Source organism: Salvelinus alpinus, chromosome 19, assembly GCF_045679555.1.
Source record: "Salvelinus alpinus chromosome 19, SLU_Salpinus.1, whole genome shotgun sequence".
NCBI lineage: Eukaryota > Metazoa > Chordata > Actinopteri > Salmoniformes > Salmonidae > Salvelinus > Salvelinus alpinus.
Genome location: NC_092104.1, coordinates 38,139,610 through 38,155,351, shown reverse-complemented (window position 1 = coordinate 38,155,351; position 15,742 = coordinate 38,139,610). Strand labels below are relative to the sequence as shown.

The 15,742-nt window shown below is 49.8% G+C and overlaps 1 protein-coding gene across 18 annotated transcripts in view; it reads right to left on the bottom strand.

The window, feature by feature from the left end:
- Positions 1-15,742, bottom strand: part of LOC139545500 (nuclear receptor corepressor 2-like) — a 132,620-nt gene that overhangs the window by 20,522 nt on the left and 96,356 nt on the right. For 14 of the 18 annotated variants that reach the window (XM_071353340.1, XM_071353352.1, XM_071353343.1 and 11 more), the window contains exons 17-24: positions 15,638-15,700; positions 10,348-10,490; positions 9,538-9,676; positions 8,119-8,533; positions 3,431-3,554; positions 1,348-1,597; positions 674-721; positions 172-339 (exon numbers count right to left, since the gene is read on the bottom strand). In XM_071353340.1, the coding sequence (XP_071209441.1) occupies positions 172-339; positions 674-721; positions 1,348-1,597; positions 3,431-3,554; positions 8,119-8,533; positions 9,538-9,676; positions 10,348-10,490; positions 15,638-15,700 (1,350 nt within the window). The remainder of the gene's footprint in view (positions 1-171; positions 340-673; positions 722-1,347; positions 1,598-3,430; positions 3,555-8,118; positions 8,534-9,537; positions 9,677-10,347; positions 10,491-15,637; positions 15,701-15,742) is intronic. The other 4 variants (XM_071353348.1, XM_071353353.1, XM_071353356.1 and 1 more) reach the window with 2 other exon arrangements.

Here is a 15,742-nt window from a genome sequence, read left to right as displayed (position 1 = left end):
AGGATAGCGCAAAGCAAGGGGGCATAACAGTGAAATGGGAGCTGGCACCTGAACTACAGGGGATGAGGGTCTGATGATGCTGCCCTGAGGACAACAAATTCAACAAACATTTCCCAACAAAGTACGGTATGGGAGCCCTTGTGGTTAGAGACAGCTTGTAGTGGGACTCACAGGAGTTATAATGGAGCAGGTGTTGATCGTGGCTGAGCTTGGCCATGTCTCGAGGGGACATTGGGTAGGGGGACATGACAGGCCGGCCCAGGGTAGTGGCCCTCAGGTCCTCTGGCCCCACCGCCTGCTTCTTAGGGTCTCCGTGTGGAGAGAAGGCCCGGGACTTATCTGTAAGATGGGACACACAAACACACACTCAGCAACTAGCCAATCCTGGCCCTTACCAAAACTTTCTGGAAGCCGAGAGCCATCCCTTGGCCAGCACTAGCTTGTTATGCTCCTCCTTATCATCATCATAGCAAGGAGCGCAGCCAGCCACACAGCAACGCTGCTCCACACAGCCATCTCTTGTGTTTAGAGTACAAACACACTGCCAAACCCATTGCTAGTGTTTAGTGTACACACACACAGTCAAACCCCGCTAAGGAAGTGAATTTAGCTAGGCGTGTGTTGGCCGAAGGGGTATGAGTTAGGGATAGAGCAGGGCGGGGTGTGAACCTACGTAATCCGTGAAGTAGAGTCTGCAGCCACCTCTCGTTGCCTTCCAGCTCTGCAGGGACACAGACATACTGCAGCTGATCACATACCCGGTACTCACATCATCACACTCATACATACACTCACACATGTCCATGTGACTCGAATCCCTACACACATAGGCTACCTCCTCAGTTTACTGTATTGTGACTCACACAGAACACCGTCCCCCCTTGCCACTGGGCTGTGTTTTCTCCAGGGTTCATAACAATAGGAAATCCTCCAGTTACATAGGCCCTGGTCCCGGCCTACCTCGGCTTCTTTAAGGGCCCCAGATGGAAACTCTTCAGTTCATCTTGTGTCAACATCTTCTAAATTAAGACTAGGTCTAGACAGGTCAAGCAATTAACATGGAGCACAACTCTCTAAGGATATCCAAGACTGAACTCAACAACCCGACACAGATCCCGCTGCACGGGGATACCAAAGATCAATACCAGCACTACACCAAACAGTGTAGAACTGACATAATTCCCCTCAAATCAGCACGTAGCCTAATAATCTAGAGCCAAGGGAGTTGGGTTTAGACTGAGCAGAAGGATGAGAGGAGCTGAAAAGAGAGAGAGAGAAAAAGAAAGCAAGAGAGAGAAAGAGAGAGAGAGAGAGAGGGAGAGGGAGAGAGAGAGCTGGTGTTCGTACCGTCCTTGTCGCTGGTGGAGGGGCTGCGTGGGCGGACGCGGGGGCTGCTGATGTTGTGGGGGTCTCTGTCTCCCTGCGCTGGGTAAGGGTGCTGTTTGCTGGGCTGACCTGCATGCTGCTGCTGCTTGGCCTCCTGGGAGGACTCTCCGTGGGCCATGGTGATCTGCTGCTGGTAGAGAGCCAGGGCATGGGGGGGCAGCACGGCCTTACCAACCCCACCCCACGGGCCACCCTCCGGGATCTGGGGCATCTGCATAAACAGTAGAGAGGCATGGTGAGTAGCTAATACACATCCAAAAACTAACCTTACACACATCCAATGACCCTGTTCCTCTTATTGTTCTCCTTAATGTCTGGCATCTTGTTCCTCCTCTGGGTCAATCTATCCCATCTGCTCCAGATGGCCTGCTTATCTAATACAAATATGTCTTTATCATTTACCCGCCATGTTGTTATCTGTGGAAGCAGCAGTATTGTCATTACAGGAGGGCTGGCCTTAATACTACTGACAGGGGTAGAATAACCAGGCTGGACATATCTAAGGATTTATATGTGACTGTATACCAGGCTGGACTTACAGTTGAAGTCGGAAGTTTACATACACTTAGGTTGGAGTCAATAAAACTCATTTTTCAACCACTCCAAATTTCTTGTTAACAAACTATAGTTTTGACAAGTCGGTTAGAAAATCTACTTTGTGCATGACACAAGTAATTTTTCCAACAATTGTTTACAGACAGATTATTTCACTTATAATTCACTGTATCACAATTCCAGTGGGTCAGAAGTTTACATACACTAAGTCGACTGTGCCTTTAAACAGCTTGGAAACCACGCAGCCGTCATACCGCTCAGGAAGGAGACGCGTTCTGTCTCCTAGAGATGAACGTACTTTGGTGCGAAAAGTGCAAATCAATCCCAGAACAACAGCAAAGGACCTCATGAAGATGCTGGAGGAAACAGGTACAAAAGTATCTATATCCACTGTAAAACGAGTCCTATATTGACATAACCTGAAAGGCCGCTCAACAAGGAAGAAGCCACTGCTCCAAAACAGCCACAAAAAAAGCCAGACCACGGTTTGCAACTGCACATGGGGACAAAGGTCGTACTCTTTGGAGAAATGTCCTCTGGTCTGATGAAACAAAAATAGAACTGTTTGGCCATAATGACCATTGTTATGTTTGGAGGAAAAAGGGGGATGCTTGCAAGCCGAAGAACACCATCCCAACCGTGAAGCACGGTGGTGGCAGCATCATGTTGTGGGTGTGCTTTGTTGCAGGAGGGACTGGTGCACTTCACAAAATAGATGGCATCATGAGGCAGGAAAATTTGGTGGATATATTGAAGCAACATCTCAAGACATCAGTCAGGAAGTTAAAGCTTGGTCGCAAATGGGTCTTCCAAATGGACAATGACCCCAAGCATACTTCCAAAGCTGTGACAAAATGGCTTATGGACAACAAAAGTCAAGGTATTGAGTGGCCATCACAAAGCCCTGACCTCAATCGTATAGAAAATTTGTGGGCAGAACTGAAAAAGCGTGTGCGAGCAAGGAGGCCTACAAACCTGACTCAGTTACACCAGCTCAGTCAGGAGGAATGGGACAAAATTTACCCAACTTATTGTGGGAAGCTTGTGGAAGGCTACCCGAAACGTTTGACCCAAATTAAACAATTTAAAGGCAATGCTACCAAATACTAATTGAGTGTACGTAAACTTCTGACCCACTGGGAATGTGACGAAAGAAATAAAAACTGAAATAAAAATTTTTCTCTACTATTATTCTGACATTTCACATTCTTAAAATAAAGTGGTCCTAAGACAGGGAATTTTTACTAGTATTAAATGTCAGGAATTGCGAAAAACTGAGTTTAAATGTATTTGGCTAAGGTGTATGTAAACTTCCGACTTCAACTGTATATGTGACTGTATACCAGACTGGACTTATAAATCCTTAGATAAGTGACTGTATACCAGGTTGGTTCTCATATGCTCTCCAAGGATGGAGAAGACTAAGATACAGGTTGCAGGGCCTGACGACAGTGTGTAAAGAGACGAGGGGTTAAGTGGTAAGACTCACAATAGGGGGGATGGTCGCAGCCCTCTGTTTGAGCTGCTTCAGGTCCATGGGCTTCTGCAGGGGGGAGGAGATGACCCCATCATGAGCATAGTTTAGAAGGCTGGGCCGGTTTGGGGACGTCATCCTGGAGAGAGAAATAAAAAAGGAGGGAATGAAGAAGAGGAAGGAACGAGACAGAGAGAGAGAGAGCGAAGGGGAGGAGGGAGGAAAGAGAGAGAAAAAGAGCAAAATAGTGTGAAAGAGAGCGAGAAAGAGAGCGGAGTGAGAGAGAGAATGTTAGAGAGAGAGATAGAGAGAGAGAGAGAGAGAGAGAGAGAGAAAGAGAGAGAGAAAGAGAGTGCGAGCCAGAGCGCGCACGCGAGAGATCGAGCCCGCGCAAGAGAGCGAGAGAAAAAGAATGAGGGAGGTAACTAGAACACACTTTCTCATTCAGTAGCCTGCCAATGGATGTACCACACATTCCTTAATATGGCCATAGCCGGGCTTCTCTTATTTACTTTTCCCATAAACACGGATTGACCCTGAGCAGAACCTCGCACTATGAAAACACAAAGAGAGCAGTGGGTCTGACTGCTTTTCCATCCCACGAGCCCAACCACCCATCCCCTACTCACAGATACACACATAAAAACACACACAGATACTCCGGAACACACACATGAACACCCACACTCACACACACAATGAGAGAAACTGGGGCGCACACACACACACACTCCCTCCCATTGTTTGCTTTGGCACAGAGGGCAACGTTCCCCTAGGCTCTGCCAATACATGCAGTCTGCTGTCATGGAAAAAACTGAACAAATACTCTGCAAACACTGCAGGACGAATCCCCACTTCTGTCAGCCCACATCTTTGACACACACACATTGCGTCTGCAGGCACGCACACACAAACATCTTAGAACTTGGACCATAAACCGAAAATGATCAACACCGACCCAACCGGCCAGTTAGAGGACATTTTACTGATATAGATAATGATAATAAGTTGCCTTAAAAAAATCAGTGAATATAGGCGATTGCTAACAGGACAATTGAGCTACAGCATTCAAAGCAGTAGTAGTGGTTTTAACGGTAATACACTGAACAAAAATATAAATGCAACATGCAAAGTGTTGGTCCCATTTTTCATGAGCTGAAAAAAGATGCCAGAAATGCTCCATATGCACAAAAAGCTTACTTCTCTCAAATGTTGTGCCAAATTTGTTCACATTCCTGTTAGTGAGTATTTGTCCTTTGCCAAGATAATCCATCTACCCGACAGATGTGGCATATCAAGAAGCTGATTCAATAGCATGATCATTACACAGGTGAACCTTGTGCTGGGGACAATAAAATGGCACTCTAAAATGTGCAGTTTTGTCACACAACGCCACAGATGTTTCAAGTTTTGAGGGAGCGTGCAATTGGCATGCTGACTGCAGTAATGTCAACCAGAGCTGTTTCCAGAGAATTTATGTTGTTCTGAAACGAAGCTGAAAATGTTCCAGTTCTTCCATGGCCTGCATACTCACCAGACATGTCACCCATTAAGCATGTTTAGGATGCTCTGGATCGATGTGTACGACAGCGTATTCCAGTTCCCGCCAAAATCCAGCAACTTTGCACAGCCGTTGAAGAGGAGTGGGACAACATTTTACAGGCCACAATCAAAAGCCTGATGAATTCTACGCGAAAGAGATGTGTCGCGCTGCATGAGGCAAATGGTGGTCACACCAGACCTTGACTGGTTTTCTGATCCAAACCCGTACCTTGTTTTTAAGGTATCTGTGATCAACAGATGCATATCTGTATTCCCAGTCTTGTGAAATCCATAGATCAGGGTCAAATTAACTAAATTACTATTACCTCGTTGCACTCACTTCTGTCATCATGAACTGCTTTGAGAGACTAGTCAAGGCTCATATCACCTCTACCTTACCTGACACCCTAAACCCACTTCAATTTGCTTACCGCCCCAATAGATCCACAGACGATGCAATCGCCATCACACCGCCCTATCTCATCTGGACAAGAGGAATACCTATGTAAGAATGCTGTTAATTGACTCTAGCTCAGCATTCAACACCATAGTACCCTCCAAGCTCATCATTAAGCTCGAGGCCCTGGGTCTGAGCCCCGCCCTGTGCAACTGGGTCTGAGCCCAGCCCTGTGCAAGTGGGTCCTGGACTTCCTGACGGGCCACACCCCCAGGTGGTGAAGGTAGGAAACAACACCTCTACATCGGGCCACATGGATGCGTTCTTAGCCCTTTCCTGTACTCCCTTGTTCACCCATGACTGCGTGGACACGCATGACTCCAACTCAATCATCAAACTTGCAGACGACGCAACAGTTGTCATTGTTGATAATCAGGCCTACAAGACAGACTACATGGAGGAGGTGAGGGCCCTGGGAGTGTGGTGCCAGGAAAATAACCTCTCACTCAACGTCAACAAAAGGAGATGATCGTGGACTTCAGTAAACAGCAGAGGGAGCACCCCCCTATCCACAGGACCGCTGTAGAGTATTGCCACAAATTGCCTGACAACTAAGGGCCTGCAACTCCTTCACCCAGCCCCGAGCCCTTCACCTGCAACCCCTCCACCCAGCCCCGAGCCCTTCACCTGCAACCCCTCCACCCAGCCCCGAGCCCTTCACCTGCAACCCCTCCACCCAGCCCCGAACCCCCACCTGGAACCCCCTCCACCCAGCCCTAAAGATCCACTTGCAACCCCTCCACCCAGCCTTGAGCCCCTACCTGCAACCCCTCCACCAAGCCCCCACCTGGAACCCCCTCCACCCAGCCCTAAAGATCCACTTGCAACCCCTCCACCCAGCCTTGAGCCTCTACCTGCAACCCCTCCACCAAGCCCCCACCTGCAACCCCCCACCCAGCCCTGAGCACCCACTTGCAACCGCTCCACCCAGCCTTAAGCAGCCACCTGCAACCCCTCCACCCAGCCCCGAACCCCCACCTGGAACCCCCTCCACCCAGCCCTAAAGATCCACCTGCAACCCCTCCACCCAGACTTGAGCCTCTACCTGCAACCCCTCCACCTAGCCCTGAGCCCCCACCTTCAACCCCCTCCACCCAGCCCTAAGCACCCACTTGCAACCTCTCCACCCAGACTTGAGCCTCTACCTGCAACCCCTCCACCCAGCCCCAAGCCCCCACTTGCAACCCCCTGCACCCAGCCCCCACCTGCAACCCCTCCACCCAGCCCTGAGCCCCCACCTTCAACCCCCTGCACACAGCCCCGAGCCCCCACCTTCAACCCCCTGCACACAGCCCCAAGCCCCCACCTGCAACCCCTCCACCCAGCCACGAGCTTCGACCTGCAACCCCCTCCACCAGGCCTGAGCCCCCACCTGGAACCCCCTGCACCAGGCCTGAGCCCCCACCTGGAACCCCCTGCACCCACCTGCAACCCCTCCACCCAGCCCTAAAGACCTACTGCAACCCCTCCACCCAGCCCTAAAGACCCACTGCAACCCCTCCACCCAGCCCTAAAGACCCACTGCAACCCCTCCACCCAGCCCTAAAGACCCACTGCAACCCCTCCACCCAGCCCTAAAGACCCACTGCAACCCCTCCACCCAGCCCTAAAGACCCACTGCAACCCCTCCACCCAGCCCTAAAGACCCACTGCAACCCCTCCACCCAGCCCTAAAGACCTACTGCAACCCCTCCACCCAGCCCTAAAGACCCACTGCAACCCCTCCACCCAGCCCTAAAGACCCACTGCAACCCCTCCACCCAGCCCTAAAGACCCACTGCAACCCCTCCACCCAGCCCTAAAGACCTACTGCAACCCCTCCACCCAGCCCTAAAGACCCACTGCAACCCCTCCACCCAGCCCTAAAGACCTACTGCAACCCCTCCACCCAGCCCTAAAGACCCACTGCAACCCCTCCACCCAGCCCTAAAGACCTACTGCAACCCCTCCACCCAGCCCTAAAGACCCACTGCAACCCCTCCACCCAGCCCTAAAGACCTACTGCAACCCCTCCACCCAGCCCTAAAGACCTACTGCAACCCCTCCACCCAGCCCTAAAGACCCACTGCAACCCCTCCACCCAGCCCTAAAGACCCACTGCAACCCCTCCACCCAGCCCTAAAGACCCACTGCAACCCCTCCACCCAGCCCTAAAGACCCACTGCAACCCCTCCACCCAGCCCTAAAGACCCACTGCAACCCCTCCACCCAGCCCTAAAGACCCACTGCAACCCCTCCACCCAGCCCTAAAGACCCACTGCAACCCCTCCACCCAGCCCTAAAGACCCACTGCAACCCCTCCACCCAGCCCTAAAGACCTACTGCAACCCCTCCACCCAGCCCTAAAGACCCACTGCAACCCCTCCACCCAGCCCTAAAGACCCACTGCAACCCCTCCACCCAGCCCTAAAGACCCACTGCAACCCCTCCACCCAGCCCTAAAGACCCACTGCAACCCCTCCACCCAGCCCTAAAGACCCACTGCAACCCCTCCACCCAGCCCTAAAGACCCACTGCAACCCCTCCACCCAGCCCCGAGCTTCGACCTGCAACCTCCTCCACCCAGCCCTGAGCCCCCACCTGGAACCCCCTGCACCCAGCCCCCACCTGCAACCCCTCCACCCAGCCCTAAAGACCCACTGCAACCCCTCCACCCAGCCCTAAAGACCCACTGCAACCCCTCCACCCAGCCCTAAGCCCCTACCTGTTCTTCTCGGTGTTCTCCGACTCCTCGACCTCGTCAGCGCTGCAGGTGGCGCTAGAGTCACTGTCTGCATGGGAGCCCGTCTTGGGCTCGTGGTCCCTCTTGGAGCTCTTGGAGGAGCTCTTGCTCTCCTCTGCCTCTGCAGTGGGGGGCTTTCTGTCTCCGTCTGTGGATTCACTGGGTAGCTCCTTGCTACAATCCCCTGCTTCAGTCTTCACCTCCTGCTTGATGGCCTTGTCCCCATCTCCTGGGGGCTTTTCATCTCCTCCCTGGACCATGTGGGAGCCTGAGGCCTCCTTGTCCCCAGGTTTGGAGCCAGCCTTGGCCCTACCGCCACCCTCCTCTTTAGCCTTGCTGTCCTCAGAGGAACGCGGAGAGGGCAGGCTCTCTGTGTCCGAGCTGTTGTTAGCCCCACCTGGTACAGGAGAGTGAGATAGAGAGTGAGATAGAGAGTGAGATAGAGAGTGAGCACGTGAGAGACAAAGGGAAGACCGCATATATTATATGGGCTGCCTGGCTAGGTAGTAACCTACAGTAAATCATGTTATATCCTCTTGTCCCCTTTCACTCCGATCCCTCTCTCCCTCTCTGTGCCCCTTCTTTCTCTGAAACCAGATTTATAAAGTGCCACTTTTACACCTAATCAGGTTGCACTGTACAATGAGGGAGAACACAAAACCCAATTGTGATGATGGAAATCCCCTGGGGCTTCCCAGCTCTATTATGGTAACAGACTATTGGTGATTGTGTATCAACAAACTACTAGTGTACATTATTCCCAGGGTCCGATAATGTTCTCCATGGTTACTAGAATGACGAGGCATAACAGTAAACAGTCTTGTCGACGGTTCGTTATCAACCCGGTATTTAAATGAGTTGACCAGAAATATGAGCAATCATTCAGGGTCCAAAAGAAAATTCTAGAATTTACAACAAAAATAAACTCTGATTTTGCTCGGTAGACCGCTTCTGTAAATGTTTGCTACAGAGCAAACACCTACTTAAATAATTGATCTAATGTCTTAGCTATATGTTTCTCATCCCCATACGCCCACGTGGTAAGCCTGTCTTTCTATTCTCACATCCAACTCCATGTTCAACACAGACATTCTTGTGATGCTGTTAAAAGTCCATATTGCACTTCATTAATTCTCCATTGGGCATTCCAGAGATTTCTAAATCTAGAAACACTGCCATCACATGATATCACCATGAAGATATTACCTTCAAATTTATTGAAAATGGTTTCATAAACTAGTCTTAAAGTGTACATGGCTGCTTTCTGATCAGTCCATGTGAATGAGTGATTGCGAGTTTGAGTATTGTGACAGTGCTTATAAACTGTTGGTATACTGTCAATGGGGTCCCTGTGCTCTCCGACGCTGATTATTGTAGTATGTGTGTGTGTGTTGTTCCTACCTTCTCCATCCTCAGGAGCTTCCTCTTCGTTGCCGCTGGCCCCGGAACCCTCCATCTCCTCTTCCTCGGCAGCAGACGGGGCACTGGCCTCTTCACTTTGTAGAGCTTTGCCTTTACGCCGCGCCTTACGCTCTCTCTCCTGGGTGAAAACCAACACACACTAAATACCGCAGGCTGGGAACAACACACTGATAACCACGAGGTAAATGTGCCTACTGCTGTCTGGCACTTAGAGAAATGGCCTGCTTGGTTGGTGCATTACTTAGCTCAGACTATAGGTTCTCTTTCAAGTTGATCATTTAACTCGGGGATGAGGGCCACAAAAAAATCTGAATGGGGGCCGCAGTTGCTCGCGGGTCTGCGCACCCCCCCCAAACACACACTATGAGCAAAACATTTTAGTGGCCCCCCTCTTGACAGTGGAGAATTAAAAATATATATGTTTTAGAGTTCATTTCGTGCAATTCTGAATGCTTAATTATGAGTCCTTTCCCAACAATTCGACCATGATAACAAGTCTAGATAGCTGGCCGCTAAACTAACTTAGCAATCTAAAATAATTTGGCTGACATGGGCTAATTGACTGACTATCAGTGACTGACGACAAGATAAAAACTGCTGATGCACAACCACATTTCTAAATTGTACCTGGTGTATTTTACTATTCTAACTCACAGAACCACCCCGACTGAGTTCCTCAAAAATAAAATAAAAATGACATTGTATTTTTTGGAGGGAATTAACCCGAGGGCCTTCAAAATGTTGCCATTCTCTGATGTAAGTGTTGTAGAATGAAAGACAAGACATTACCGATTTCATTTTATGCTGCTGCAGAATCTCATCCAGTTTCTGCCTTTTCTTGTAGTTGAAGTAGAAGTTCTTGCACTGTGACACAGTTTTGGAGCCAACCATCTTGGCGATGGCCGACCAATTCCTACCATACTGGAGAAGACCTGGAATTAACATGAACGGGGATTAGACCACAGCACAGGCAGAACACCCAAGACTTTCGTTACATAGAATAATAATTTACATCCAATTAACTACATGAAGAATGACCATCTGTCAATAAACATCTGTCCGTTCAATCCGACATGAACAGACAGACACCACTACTACTACTCAGCAGTGTGGCTCAGTGCAATGTGCTGTTCTTAGCTGAACCTGTCCTGTCAAATCTAACTAATGACATCACTAATTGTCACCACTGGGCTGGGGTCATTCTCTGTCACATTATGTGAAACTTTGAAGTCACCCAGTTCTAGGAAAGACTGGTCCTTTACCCAGTCAACCACATGATAGCGTATTACACAAGAGTCTGGAAGCCCTGCTGGGCCCAGAGCTGCCTGGGATAGATCAACCTGTCATGGGACACACCACTCCTGCTGGTGTGTGTGAGACAGACAGACAGAGACAGACAGAGACAGACAGAAACAGAGACAGAAACAGAGACAGAGACAGACACAGAGAGACACAGACAGACAGAGACAGACACAGAGACACAGAGAGACACAGAGAGACAGAGACAGACAGAGACAGACAGAGACAGACAGAGACAGACGAGAGAGAGCAAGAGAGAGAGAGACTGAGCAAGAAAAAGAGAGAGAGAAAGAGCGTGTTCGAGTTGACTGCATCTGTGATGCATTGTGGGTTGATTGTGACTGACTGATAAATAATAATAAGTAGTTAATTATGATGCACGGTGATTTGTAGATCAGTCAGTTGGCAGTCACCTGCAATTGCAGCTCCAATGTTGAACAAGCCCAATGTGTGTGTTTCAGTGTTTCTCCAGAGTCTCCAGGAAGCTAAGGTCAGCTCATTAACAGCAGACACTATAAGGAGCTTACACCGCCCACTCGTTTCCTGTGCCAGCCTGACAGCTTCTGGCATGAGGACACACTCACGGGCCAGGTTGCACTCTGTTATCAGTGAACATGGACCCAACAACCTCCTGGGACGACAACAGACATGGGCTTATAGGTTCCAAGATATTGCCTCTAAACGGATGCAGTGCGACAACAACCTGACAACAACCACACGATAAGACAAGCCTTTAGAAAACACCCAGCCTGCAGCTCATATCCATCTTTAATTTATATTCATCTTTAACTAAACTTTACTACAGATTAGATATAGTACCTAAACCACAAGTGTATCAAATACAGATTACAGTACCCTCCAGGAACATGAGGAACAATAACACTTCATGGAATAGAAAGTAGAAAGAGGTGAGAGCATGTTACCATGCTACCATACTGCTTCCATGAGATTACCCACATACACGCAAACACGGCCTCAGTCCAAATCTTGCCTGTCATATTCCCTCTCAGGGCCTTTGTGCATGGACAATCCGTCAAGTGTTAAAAAATAAACTGGGTATTTCATTTGAAATATTCATTACAGGCATGGAAGGCAAAGCAGGAGAGATGCGAGAGAGGGAGAGAGAGAGAAAGGGACAGAGCCGGTCAGCCGGGCTTGTTACAGGAGAGAGGAACACGTGATTAACATCTATTAAGCTTTTACAGCCTTCTCCTTTTACAGCCTAGAGCACACAAGTCCAGCCAGACACCCTGCTACGTGTCACACCACACACACGCAGACACTTTGCTCTACCTAGTGAACCTGAAGCAATGACACTGCAATTCATTCACTGAAAGTCAAGGGTCACTTTGTTACGACTCCATCTCACAGATCCGGTCCCTTAATTTTAACCAGAGAACAGGAACAATCCCAAGCAGCTCTAGATCCATTAGCCTCGGGTCCCGGCTGGTGGACAACACATAAGAGGAAGCAGTATCCCAATAATGAAGCTGCTGCTCAACTACAGCAGGTGGTAAACTCCCTCAACCAATCATGACCATCCATTTCCATAAGCTCCTCCCGCCTACGGCCCAATCAACACCTAGCTGGGCCGGGGAGTGAGTGTCCCCATTCTCACGTGCCTGTCACTCCAGCCGTCCCTTGTGTCCCTGGTCTGTATCACGCTATGGGCCGTCTGATCTCCGTGAAGGCAGGCAGACAGGGAGGGTGGCAGGCTGGAGCTTCCCGGTGATTCCACTCCGGAGGGGCAGAGAAAGAAAACAGCTAGGCTCCAGCTCAGCCTCCAACACCCCTTCTCCTGCTGGCCTGATACTGGAGCCGGTGTCAGGTTGACATACTCCGCTCCTCGCCTCTCCCTCGCTTTTCCGTTGATCGCCCTTTGTCCCCCCCACACGCTCTTTCTCTGTCAGGGCTGGTCCATTGCTCTCAGCAGTGTCTTTCCCCAATGGCTGCTGTCTGGGAGGACTTTCCGAGGAAAGTGGGACTGTGGGGCGGTGCTACGTGCTCAGCCTCTCTCTCTCCTCATCTGATCTCTCCTCTATCTCTCCCCGTTTACCCCTCTCACCCTCCCCCCTCCCACTCACTCGGCTAGCAGGCAGAGCTGCACACACAGACATCCACATAAACACACAAACGCATGCACTGGTACACATTCACTCAGCCTCTCTCTCACTCACTAACACATACACACACAGCTAGTCCGAGGGTAAACAGAGAAGAGAGAAAGGCAGTGCGCGAGAGAGAGCAGGGGAGTTGAGCTAGAACAACTAGGGGGGGGTTGAGCTAGGACAACTAGGGGGGGGTTGAGCTTGGACAATGGAGGAAAGAGAGAGAGAGTTGATGTTGATACCATGAGAAAGCATAAAGGGTTTCACATTTTTACTGACTGACCTGCTTTTCCTCTTGAATGTGACCCCTCTCCAGTCTAGAACAACACCGAGAGAGGGAGAGAGCGGAAATAAATAAAAAAAGACGCTTCTTCCACAGCTACTGCCAATTAGGGCCTTTGCCATCTCCTCCCATCTCAGCATACACTGACTGGGAGCCCAGAGGAGAGGAGAAAGAGGGGGAGAGAGAGAAAGAGAATGAAGGAGAGAGAGAAAGAAAAAGAGAAGAGAGAGAAAGAAAGATGGAAAAACGAGAGTGAAAGAATGAGATGGAGAGGGGGGAGAATCCTGTAGACTGATCCAGCCCAGAGCACAGCAGAACACATCAGAGAGAGCAGAACAGAGCAGAGAGCCAGCTCTACCTGCTGCTCCTTTAAATGGACCTGTACAATACTGTACACTACAGCAGGCGGTGGGAGGGAGGGAGACGATTAACCAGCTGCCTGGCTGCCTCACTGTGCCCAAGCAAAGCCCGCCAGATTAGAGCACTTACATAAACGCTAGCCAAGGAGCACACACACAGGTCTTATCGCTCAGCACTCCTGTTCCCCATAAGCCTACCTTATCTACACACACACACACACACACACACACACACACACACACACACACACACACACACACACACACACCCACACCCACACCCACACGAAGAAAGACACGAGACGGAAGCTTTCAAAAGCTCTGCCATCCCTTGTTAAAGATGCCAGGCTTTATGACCAGAGAAGACAGTGGTAATCTATCAGAGTGCGGCCATGGCGAAATGTTGATCGCCTGACAGGCGCTATAAATGCCTTTATCTTTTTAGCAAGACAGGATAAACACATTAGCATGAGGAGGTGTAAGCCTCTTTAATACATATACAGGTCAAGCTCATGGAAGTGGTGTGTGTATCTTGACAGCCGGGCTGGCAGACTACTCAGGCCAGGGTTAGGGGAGCGGGGCTGGGGGCGGGTGGGCTACTGGGCTAGCCTACATATGAGGAGCAATGGAGGGGGAAGCCCTTTTGGCAGGCATGGGTATCACTCATGGTTACTGGCAGACGAGAAATGGTGGGCAGAGAGAGGGGAGGTAAAATAGCCCCGCCTCCCTCAGATGGGGGCCCTGTGGTTGTGGTTATATAATCTCTTCATAGAAGCCCGGCTCCCACCGGGCTGCAGGTCTAATCCCCTGGGATGGGGAGGTCCACTAATCCCACTGCGAGAGAATGGAGTTGAAGACATTAACCAGGATTACTAAGCAGGGCCATGTTCCAAGGGCCAGCGCCAGTCATCACAACAGCCCCCGAGACTGAGTCTGCAGCAGGATAAATAACACCCAGTACGAGACAGACAGACAGAGTATCTGCTGTAACAGACTTCTGCCTTCAGTAGTACATTCATGGTGTCAGAGGAACTTCTTGATTAAAATCCGGATTACACAACAGATAGGCTACTGTTCTGCTAGATTAGAAGACAGGAACTAGTCATTAACAGAACTGAAAATCATAGAGAATCTTTGACACTTCATCTAAACATGGCCACAAAACAAGAACTAAGGCTCACGGAGAAACCACATGTCGTCAGATATGCAAATGGTACCGGAGGTCACAAGCAATCATTTTCACACCCAAACATGAAATAGACAAGAGCACTCATTTATATCTTCTTATCGCTCCAATATAGTAACAAGTACAGTGGCTGATCGTAGCATTTCAAGCAACGATCTCACAAACGCATTAACACAAGCACAGTGAAAATATTCACCAGACATATATATACAAAGTCACTAATAGGCTTAAAATACTCTGAGAAAATCCCAAACATTTGAAAAATTGGAAAGATCAACAAATCCTGTGTAATACACCAGACGGAAATCCCTCTCCAGAACGGGGTCACTGGAAGAAACGGAAAGGTCAGTCAATCATTGACTAATCATTAACTGCGCTACAGCAAACCGACAGGCAAAACCCACGGCCGTCTTTGGTCTGCAGGACCCACAGTGGGGAAACTCCCTCCCCCCGGGCGAGGCCAGGTTGTATCTTCAGTTAGACATTCAGGCCGTTATAAAAAGAGTTAGCCTCCTCCTGCAGCTGAAGCTGTTCTAGCTAGAGACCCGAGGGTGAGACTTTTACAGCAAGCTTCATACACTGCCCTGAGTCAGACAGCGGAGCAGCAGAGTGGAGCCCTACACAGCGCTGCAGACAGACAGGACCCAGCAGCACGTGGCTGCAGCCTAGCCTATCTCACAGGAAGTCGCAGGCACATGCACTTGTCACCACTTTCAAAAAAAAAGAAAACACCGCCAAGCGTACGGGTGGTTTTGTCTTTGACGAGGAACATTTTCTCTTGAATGAATGGCGCTGCCGGGTTCTATCACACACAGAGGTCATATGTTTCTTGGTTGATTTGTACCTTTTTTGGCGGTTTCCATCTCCTCTTCAGTCCAGCGAGAGCTCTCATTCATCTCCAGATTGGCTGAAAGGGAAAAAGCAGAAGCCCCAGGTTAGAGCGCGGAGT